The following is a 10876-nucleotide window of genomic DNA, read 5'->3' as shown; positions in this document are numbered from 1 at the left end:
CTAAAAACTTGTAATTACTTCAAATGAACAATTTCATATTAAATAAATAATAGCAACTTTTATGTATGGATTGTCAAGTTATGCTTTTTTTTTTTTTTTTTTAAATTATTCACCTCCTGAAGGCCCGAGGGGGGCCACTACAGTCAAGGAGGCTACTCATTTTTGTGTTATTTTATTTTTTAGTTGTTATTCGTGGTGCAACCCTCTCTCAACTCTTTAACTTCGAAACACAAACCTTGCCGAGCAAGGCCGCTGCGCGGAGAAACTTTTGAGTTGTGCGCGGTACTTCCAGGGACGTGGTGGGAGTCGAACTCTGAACCTCTCGTTTACAAAGCGAGCGCTCTTACTACTACACCACTACCGCATTTTATGTGGTAGTGGTGTAGTGGTAAGAGCGCTCGCTAATTTATGCTAACATAAATTATTTGTTAGTTTCCAGACAATAAAGTTGCAAAAAAGATTATCATTAGGAAGAACAAAAAATAGCATTATATATGTAAATAGATTAATTATGGGTTTGTTTTTTTAAGTTATTTCATCAATTGAGCCAACATAAGTTATTAAAATTTATGTTGGCTCATTTGATGAAAACTAATTCATCCAAAATTGACCCCAATCTATTCATGCCGATTGCATCAGTCTGTGACTTCCTCAGATTCAAGTAAATTTTTCAGAAATAGTAGATTATATATAATCGAGTTATCCAAAAAGTTCCCAAGTTTTGTCTTCTTCACTTTTTGAGAAATAATTGTTAGAACTCCCTACAAAAATCGATTTATATAACTATGGTTTTGTTTAAAAATTTTAATAAAAAACAATATTTTTTTGTATAGATTTTTGCAAAAAAATAAATGTGTGTGGCAAATTGCCTTCTTAGTGATCGAAATAGAATAAAAAAATGATCTGTATTTGAGTCTTTAAAACACTTGTATCTAATTCATTTTTAAAATGGTAAAGTTTAACAATTAAGAAATTTTACTAATTAAGTATATATTTTATCATGAAATGAATTGATTTTTATATGACAAAAAAGACTTTATTCAGGTGCTAACAAGTAATCACATAACTTAGTAAATTGTTCTAAAAACTTTTTTTGAAAACTCTTATTTTGTATACCATTTGTATGTTATTTGTTTGTATTAGAAATGTTACAAGTATTTTACAGATGTTTCTAATATTGTAAAAGTCAGAAAAAAAACTAAATAATACTCTGAAAATTTAAAATAGAATATAAAAGAAAATGTTAGTTGTCATAAGTTAATATCTCAACAAAGTTTTGTTATTTTGAAATATTTGCATATATAAAAATTAAAAATTACTTTAAGCTATTACTTTGAACTATTACTTTAACTGTTACTTTGAACTATTAATTTGAGTTGTTACTTTGAGCTATTACTTTGAACTGTTACTTTGAACTATTACTTTAAACTATTTGCAAATATAAAACTTTTTACTATACAGATTATTGCAATAAAAGAAAAAAGCAGAAACTAAATTAAGTTTAGTTTCTACTTTTTTCTCAGAAACAGACTTAATGGTAGTTTATTGGTCGAGCAGCTACAAAATGATCATTGTTACACATTAGAGACAAAGATTGTGGTGAGGTATCATAAAAAGTATTACACAAAAGTTTATAAAGCTTTGATACCACCGTTAGTATCATCTACCAGTAACCGTTAGTAACATCTAACAGTAATGTGTAAGTTGTCTCTTGAAACATTTTGTAGAAAAGTTATTGACACTAAAATCAAAAAGTAAAAAAAAAGTTTATTGCCTTAGTTATCTTACCAAATATTTTATAAATATTGTTAAAGTGTGGAAAATTTGGATCCTAGCAATTATAAAAGTTGTCACTTTTATAATTGCAAATTTTCAATATTAGTCTTTTTTTAAAAAGACTAATATTGTTATTGGTTTGGTATTTTATCAACTATTTTATTGCAGTCAAAATGAATTTGATTTTCTGGTAGATACATTTGCATTTTTTTTTTGAATAATAAAAATGATGAGCTTGGTTTCTGAAATCAGATTTTTCAGAAAATAATATTACTGAAAGTGAAAGTTCCACCCGTTCTTTTTAATTTTCTGTCAATAATTCTTGGTTATGCAAATAAAGTTAACAACTAATTTATTGTTTGTTTTATCAAAAGGTAAAAAAATAAAATACTTTAGCATAAGCTACAGCTATCAAGCAAATGGTTTTATAAACTTGTAGTACTATGTACTGCATAGAGTACTATGTACTGCATAGTACTGCATACTATGAATTTATACAAATATTTAAATTGTAATACTAAAAATTGTAATGTCGCATTTTGTTTTGTAAATACCACTCTTTACAAAACAGTTAAAATAATATAAATAAAGCTTATATCTGGAAACATGCCACTGCACCTCTATTAAATATACCAAGTGTTTTAAAATATGGTTTCACATTGGTGATGATTGGTTCCACATTGGATGGTGATGAATTGAAGATAATAGCTGTCAAATAAAGTTGCTTTAGATCCGTATTAAATTCTATTAATTGCAGATATGCAACTGGTTGCAATAAAAAAGGATGCTCATGTTGGGGGACAGAACTGACATGTTATGATTTATGACAATGCGTTGATTGGGACAATACAGAATAAAACTAACCCAAAGACAGAAATGACACTCATAATGTACTTTATTCAAGCCGTTTTGATTCTGATATAGATAATCAACCATTGTGAATTTTATGTTTTAAATATAATAAAAATATATTTAAAAAAGTTAAATAAATAATGCTTATCAATATGTTATTTCTGGTCAAATTGACTGAGCCCTTGTTCAATTAAATAGTTAATTCTGTTAAAACTTGTTAAATAGTTTTAAAAGTATAGACGGAGCTGTTGTCTATACTTTCAAAGCTATTTAACAAGTGCTTATCAGAGTCTTGTTTTCCAGCCTGCTGAAAAGCAGTATCTGTTATCCCTATTTACAAAAATTCTGGAGAGTGATCTGATTTGTCTAACTACTGTCTCTATAGTCTTCTTTCTATCATAAACAAGGTTTTTGAGTCTTTAATTAACAATCACTTAATCTCTCATCTATAATCTAATAACTTACTTTCTGATCATCAATATAGATTTCGATCATTTCGTTCTACTGCTGATTTGTTAATGGTAATAACTAATAGGTTTTATCATGAATTAGATAGATGTGAAGAAGTTAAGGCTATCGCTCTCATTGTTTTTAAAGCCTTTGATAAAGTTTGACATACTGGTCTTCTCCATAAGCTCTCTTCTTATAGTACATCAGGTAATATCTTTAAGATTATTGAAGCCTTCCTTACCAATCGTAGTATAAAAGTTGTCCTCGATGGAAAGCACTCTGCTTCATTTCCTGTAACTTCAGAGGTTCCTCAAGATTCTATCTTTGGTCCTATACTTTTTTTAATTAGATGTGGTAGTGGTGTAGTGGTAGAGTGCTCGCCTCATAATTGAGAAGTTCCGAGTTCGATCCCCACCATATTCCTGGTAGTACTGCGCTCAACTTTTTTCTCCATGCAGTGGCCTTGTTTGTCGAGGTTCGTGTTTTGAAGTTGTAGAGTTGAGAGAGGGTTGTAACCACAAAAGTAGCTCCTCAACTGTAGTGGCCTTCTCAGCCTTGGAAGGAGGGGGGGGCGTGAATAATAAAAAAAAAAAGATAATTTACATTAACGATCTCCCAGAAATTCTTACATTTAATGTGGAATTGTTTGCTGATGATACTATCATTTATTCTTGTTGTGATAAAAAGCCAACACTCTCTGATTGCTTAGAAAGGGCATTTGAGCTTGAAAAAGATCTCAATTCTGCTACAGCGTGGGCTCTCAGTGGCTGTTGAACTTTAACTAAGATAAAACTATTTTTTTTCAGCTAATTGTTATTGCAACAATCTAGATCTTCCTATATTTATAAATGGTAACATACTCGATGAGTCATTTACCCTTAGTCTTATCGGATAAACTCTTCTGATCTTTCTTGAAAACCATATATCAAATCCATTGCTAAATTAGCATCTGCTAAGTTTACATCTCTTTATTGTATTTGTAACTTTCTTACTCCGGATTCTATTATTTATCTCTATAAAACTCTAATCCGTCTTGTATGGAATATCTGAAGCAAATCTTCGAATGATGTCCTTTCTCTTTTAGACAAGCAACAAAAATGCATTGTAAGTGTTGCTTCTCTTTCTTATTTCCATAAATACTCTAATGGGCTCTGCTCTAAATAGCTAGTGTTTCTTGTGTCATCTATTAAATTTTGTTCTCATGTTACTCATCATTTAATTAAGTTTCATTCTTTTACTGTGACTGTTTCTAAGTGCTCCAAAAATTCTTTTTTGTCTTGTTTTTTTCCTCTAACATCAGTTTTTTGGAATTCACTCCCTTCAACTTGATTTCCTTATTCATATGATTTGTAATTTTTTAAGTCGTCTGTTAATCGCTATCTTGCTTCTTAAACTTTGTCTTTTCTGTTCCGGTAACTTCTAACTCTAATAGTGGTTGCTATTAATATATGTATATGTATATATATATTTATATATATATATATGTATATATATATATATGTATATATATATATATATATATATATATACATATATATATATGTATATATATATATAAAACAAACAACCCCAATTTTATTCTTAAACTTATGTAATACGAATATGTCTTATCCTAAAACTTTTGGCAGACACTTATCATCCTTATATTATACTGTATTTAAAGTTCAGTTCTTTTTTTATTATTCTAATTGATGACAACAATTAACCCCTAAAGTAATCACATTTAAAGTATATAAGTTTTATCATTTTTTTAAAAACTGCAGTTATAAATTTTCAAAACAGAATGTGTTAGCTCACATTTTTTTGTCGCTTATTCTGTTTTACTAATGAATTTATTTTTTATTTAATTTTATTGTCTTTTTTGTTACTTTTATGCTTGTTTTTTGTTTTTTATTTTTGGTACGCATGTTGACTGATTTAAATATTAAATAATTTATACTTATTATCCTATTAAAATTTAATTTCGTAATTGTTTTTATTTTTATAATAGTTATTCTATTATCACTAATTTTATTTCTAATATTAATAATATTACTAATTTTATTATCACTAATTTTTTATTATAATCAGTAATTTTATTATCATTGAAATTGATAGGTGTTAACTTAAGTTTAGTAATTGCTGTTTTTAAATTTCCTCAATGTAGGAACTTTTAAGAACATGATTTGAGTTAAATAATATGTAAGAAGAAGAGAATGTATTTCAAAAAATTTTTTTCAAATTTGATTTCACATATATTATTCCATTTTTCAGAAATTTGTTGATAAAATGTGTATCAAGTAGACAGGCTACGTAAGTTCATTTGTAAAGGTTTTAAATAAACATGTTTTTTTCTTTTAAAATTTTATAAGATTAATTTGGATATTATAAGATTAAGTTGGATATATAAAATTTGTTTTATTGTAGCGAATGGATGAATGAAATAGTACAAAAGATGGGAGGTGTTGGTAGTGATTGGATTAGAAACCATCATAATGGTTCGTTTGCACCATTAAGACGTAACAGCTGGGGAAAATGGTTCATTGATGGTTCTGATTATTTTAGGGAAGTTGCAGATGCAATAAGTAAAGCTAAAGAAGAAATATATATTGCTGATTGGTGGTATTATATTTTCTTAAAGTTTCAGCATATTGACTTATAAATTTCACTCTTTAGACTCACAAAAACTTTTAAAGTGAAAACATGTTATTTTTAAAACTTTTTTCTAGTTTTTATTTTTTGGTTCATTTAAAAGCTTTAATTCACTAAATTATTAGGGATGTGAAGTTTTAAAGAACTCTTAAAAATTACAAAACTTATAAAAATATTTTATGCTTAATTTAAAAAAAGAACGGAAAATAGTTGAGATTTAGTAAGTATATGCTTTTTGTTTCTCATTTTCTTTTATTGGAGAACAACATGTGCAAAAAGTTTAGAGTTTCTTTTGTATTTATAAAATAGAAAAATTATTTTAAAAACTGATTTTACGATTAATTAATTTTTCACAGGTTGTCTCCTGAGCTTATACTAAAAAGACCTATAACACACCCTGAGAAATGGCGGCTGGATATGTTATTAAAAGAACGAGCATCTAAAGGGGTTCAAATATATATATTACTTTATAAGGAAATAGAGATGACTCTACCGATCAATAGTTTATACACAAAAAAGACCTTGTTATCTTTGCATGAAAATATTAAGGTTTTTTAAATTCTCGTTTGTGTTTGGTTTCTTAATATTGTTTTCTAAATTTTATTGTTTCAACCTCTTTTTTTCCTAATTTTATCTGAATTTTTATCTGAGATCTTAAAACAATTGAAATGTATTCAACAAAAAGGAAGAATAAAATTAAAATCAAAAAATATTTAAGGTCTTAAGACACCCTGATCATATTTCAGCTGGGAATGCAACATTGTTTTGGGCACATCATGAGAAAATTGTTTGCGTAGACCAAAAGATTTGTTTTTTAGGAGGTACACATTATGCAGACATAAACAATCCTTTAATAAGTAAATTATTTAGTTCATTTAACTGAATTAAAATTTTTTAGGATTGGATTTGTGTTATGGCAGGTGGGATGATAGTTTTCATAGGATAACTGATTTTGGATCTGCTACTCCAAGCTTTAAAAGAAAAAATGTATGTTTATAATTTTTATTTGGCAAATGTGAGTTGTGTTAATTGTGGAAATGATGTTGAAATAAATAAAAATTATGTAATAAATTTGATAAATTAACAAATTTTTTAAAATTATACTATATATATATATATATATATATATATATATATATATATATATATATTATATATTATATATAATATATATATATTATATAGTATATATATATTATATAGTATATATATATATTATATATTATATATTTATATATACTATAATATATATTTAGTAATATATATGTATATATATATATATGTATAGTATATTATATATAACATGATATATATTATATATTTATATATAGTATATATAATGTTGAAAATAAAACTACGTGATTTTCACAACTTTAAGTTTCATGCTATTGCAATCATCAGGTGAAATACAAATAAAAAATTTTTGTTAAAATAATTATTTACAAATGGAACTAGTTACACAAAACTATGCATAAAAAACTATAAAGAAAAACTATTGTTACAAGGGTGTGTTTCTTATCTTCAGGTTTGTGGTTGTTTAATAGAAATTTATTTTCGTGTCAACATTTGGAAATCAACTTTGTTTTTAGTTTGCAATTTCAAAAGCAGTTTTCAGTCGTGCTTTTTGAACTTATGTTTTTGTTGTGACTTTTTATGATTTTTGAAATGTTGTTTGAGCAGCTGTAGCTAACCTTTGTAGTTAGCTACAGCTGCTCAAAGGATTAAATAATTTATGCAATGGGTTTGAAAGTGAGAAATACTTATCTATTAATTGCAAAAAGATTTGGCCAACATTGGTAGAAATGCTTTTATTGTAAGGCGGATTAAACCAAATTTTAAAACCGTTTTATTTTAGTGCTACTTTGTATTCTATTTTTGATTTTATATTTTTTCATCTGAAGAATTTTGTGATAATCAATCATTAATGGAGAGATTAAAAGTTATATCACGAAAATTAACACTGTTTAGATTATTATGAATATCTATTTAAATAAAAGACTTTGCAAAGACAAAAGGTTGATGGTAATGTGCATTTTAAAATATTGGATTCTAAATAGAGAGATTCTAACCAATCTAAACAGCGTTAATTCTTGACATAACTTTTAATTTTCAAAAAATCTCCTACCAACCTTTTAAAAAACAAAATGACCAACTACTCTACATTCACAATGAATCAAACTTCCCACCTTGAGTCTATAAGATAAGTCCTGAAGATTAGAAACGCACTTGTAACAATAGTTTTTCTGTATTTTTTATGTATAGTTTTACATAAAAAACTATAGTCACAGAAAAACTATTAGTCAGAGCTATAATATAATAGTTAGTTTTACTACATAATTATTATATTATAGCTCTGACTCAGTTCTTCTTGCACTTTCTTGATAGTATATGCACTTCAAAACAGCATTGCTACAAACACACACACACACACACACACACACACACACACACACACACACACACACACACACACACACGTGTGTGTGTGTAAATATATGTATATATATATATATATATGTATGTATGTATGTATGTATGTATGTATGTATGTAATCAAATTGTGTAGACTGCTTATTTTTATAATTTTGTATCAACCTTTTCTAAATCTTAAAAACATATGACAAAAAAGTCTGCCGCACAGATAAACAAGTTAAGCATTGTACTACCTGATGTGTGGTAGCATGATCTTTATTTTAATTTTTTTTTCCAGGATAATATTATTCGCAATTCTTCGGATTTAAATTGTTTTACTGAAAGTTATAATAGCATGCAGCAGATTGCAGTCACTAACTTTGCTGGTGCTAAGAATTTTATAGGAAAAGATTATTCAAACCCTTATGTCAAAGATATCACAGAAGTTGATAAACCATTTACTGATTCAATTAATAGAAATTTAATCCCAAGAATGCCATGGCACGACATAGGAGCACTTTTTATTGGCAGTCCTGCTCAAGATGTTGCTAGGCACTTTATACAGCGGTGGAATTTAACAAAGGTTTTTGAAATTTTTTATTTTACAGTTTTTTACTTTGAATGAATAAATATTCATTCATATGTTCATTGTTTCAGCAATTCATTCAGCGGGAATTTATTTTATATAATGATTTTTTGTTTAGCATGAAAAAGCTAAAGAAGATTTCTCAATTCCATTTCTGTTACCAAAATCTCTAATTTCTGAAAAAGATCCATATAGGTTTTCAGATCTTACAAACTGCGATGTTCAAATTCTTCGATCATGTTCTTTGTGGTCAACTGGTGATCGAGTGGAAGAATGCTCCATATATACTGCTTACTTAGAACATATTAAGAATGCCAAATACTACATATACATTGAGGTATTTTTAATGAACAATTTTTCACTTAATCGTAATAACTTAAACTATTAAAAAAATTTTTTTTAGAATCAATTTTTTATATCATCTCTTCCAGAAGATAATGTTTTCAATAAAATTGCAGATGCACTTGTTGAGAGAATCCTTTATGCTTACTAGTAAGATATATATGAGTAATTTTTAATTGATTTATAATGATTAATTTTAATAATTTAATTTATAGGTAAAAATTAGTTTATAAGTAAATTTTGAAATTCAATCAACAGGGTTCCCACTCCTCCTTAAAAACCTTAAATATCCTTAAAAAATAAAAACCTCCTTTAAAGTCCTTAAATAACCTTAAAAAAGTTAAAATTTGACTGTTCTCCTTAATTTCTCCATATTTTTTTTTTTAATCATCTAGGAAATTTTATTAAAGTGAATGGATTACACAGGTCAACAAAAAAAATTTTCTGGTGCCAAGCAAACAATTTGTTTTTTGTATAGAATTTCTCATTTTGATTTCAAATATGCAACATTTTGATTTCAATATGCATTTTTTACCATCACATCAAGTTGTAAAGATTTTTGGGTTCAAATCTTTAGTATTTGGGGTAAAATCCCTAATATTGTCAACAAACAAAAAAATATTCAAAAGTATGTCAAACTGGGTTTCAAAAGAAGCATATATTTTCATAGAGATTTTAGAAAACATAAATTGTTTACCTGTGTTATATTTATTAATAAAGAAGAAAATATATAGTTCTTTGATAGTTTGCGAACCTATATTTTTATTATATATATGTATTTATATTTATATATATATATATAAAGTAATATATTAATTTATAATAATTCCTCTGTTTATATTTATAATTTATTGAAAAAAGTAAGATTCTGTCTTTAATGTAATCGTTTTCTCCTTAATTTTACTTTCAAAAAATTGTTGTTCGCTACTAAATCTCCTTAAATATTAGGAAAATATCTCCTTAAATCTCCTTAAAGTCCTTAATTTTAGCCTCAGTTTTAATAGTGGGAACCCTGACGAAACAGGTTGACATGTTATAAATAAGTTGTTTTTTTATAAAAGAACAATTTATTTATGACTAATCTATCTGCTTCATTATGTCTACTTACTTCATTGTTCTTTATATATATATATATATATATATATATATATATATATATATATATATATATATATATATATATATATATATATATATATATATTCTGATTGGCTCCCAACAAGGATGCAAGCAACCACTATTAAGTTGGGAGATACTAGAAAAAAATATTTAATAAGTTAAATAGAGTTAAAGGCAAGGAAACTCTTTTATAGAGTTGAAGAGCAAGGAAACAGTTGACAGAAGTTTGAAAAGTTGTAAGTTATATGAGTCAGGAAAACATGTAGATGGGAGAGAGTTCCAAGAGATTGAAATGCGGGGAAAAAACTAAACGAATAAAAGTTGAAGAGCATGCAGGGACAGATACAGTAAAAGAATGAGACTGCTGGATGACGACTCAAAGTTTATGACAATGAGAAAGAGACTCAAGCTTGGCAGAGTTGGTCTAACTATGTTTACAATGTGTTTAAATTAGCAGAGCTGGTCTAACTATGTTTACAATGTGTTTTTGGACGGTGTCTAGAAAAAAAAGCATCATTAAAAGATAAAGTGCATCATTAGAAAAACCAGCCCAGATATGACAACAGTATTCCATACAGGAATGAATAAAAGGTTTGTAGAACTAGAGTATAGAATCAGGAGTAAGAAAATGGCAAGCACGATAAACAGAAGCAATCAGTTGTTTCCATGAATGGTCAGTAGTGAAAGATTATCCCAGAAGACATAAAG

The 10876-nt window shown here is 27.1% G+C and overlaps 1 protein-coding gene across 3 annotated transcripts in view; it reads left to right on the top strand.

Annotated features, from left to right (window-relative positions):
* The window catches only part of LOC100213342 (phospholipase D1), a 65082-nt gene that overhangs the window by 30591 nt on the left and 23615 nt on the right, over positions 1-10876 (top strand). For all 3 annotated transcript variants that reach the window (XM_065814461.1, XM_065814460.1, XM_065814462.1), the window contains exons 8-15: positions 5332-5370; positions 5485-5679; positions 6066-6258; positions 6428-6530; positions 6608-6696; positions 8420-8704; positions 8826-9044; positions 9111-9199. In XM_065814461.1, the coding sequence (XP_065670533.1) occupies positions 5332-5370; positions 5485-5679; positions 6066-6258; positions 6428-6530; positions 6608-6696; positions 8420-8704; positions 8826-9044; positions 9111-9199 (1212 nt within the window). The remainder of the gene's footprint in view (positions 1-5331; positions 5371-5484; positions 5680-6065; positions 6259-6427; positions 6531-6607; positions 6697-8419; positions 8705-8825; positions 9045-9110; positions 9200-10876) is intronic.

The sequence above is a fragment of the Hydra vulgaris genome, chromosome 12 (genome assembly GCF_038396675.1).
Source record: "Hydra vulgaris chromosome 12, alternate assembly HydraT2T_AEP".
Classification (NCBI taxonomy): domain Eukaryota; kingdom Metazoa; phylum Cnidaria; class Hydrozoa; order Anthoathecata; family Hydridae; genus Hydra; species Hydra vulgaris.
The sequence above is the reverse complement of the archived record's forward strand: the minus strand, read 5'-3'. Positions and strand labels throughout refer to the sequence as shown.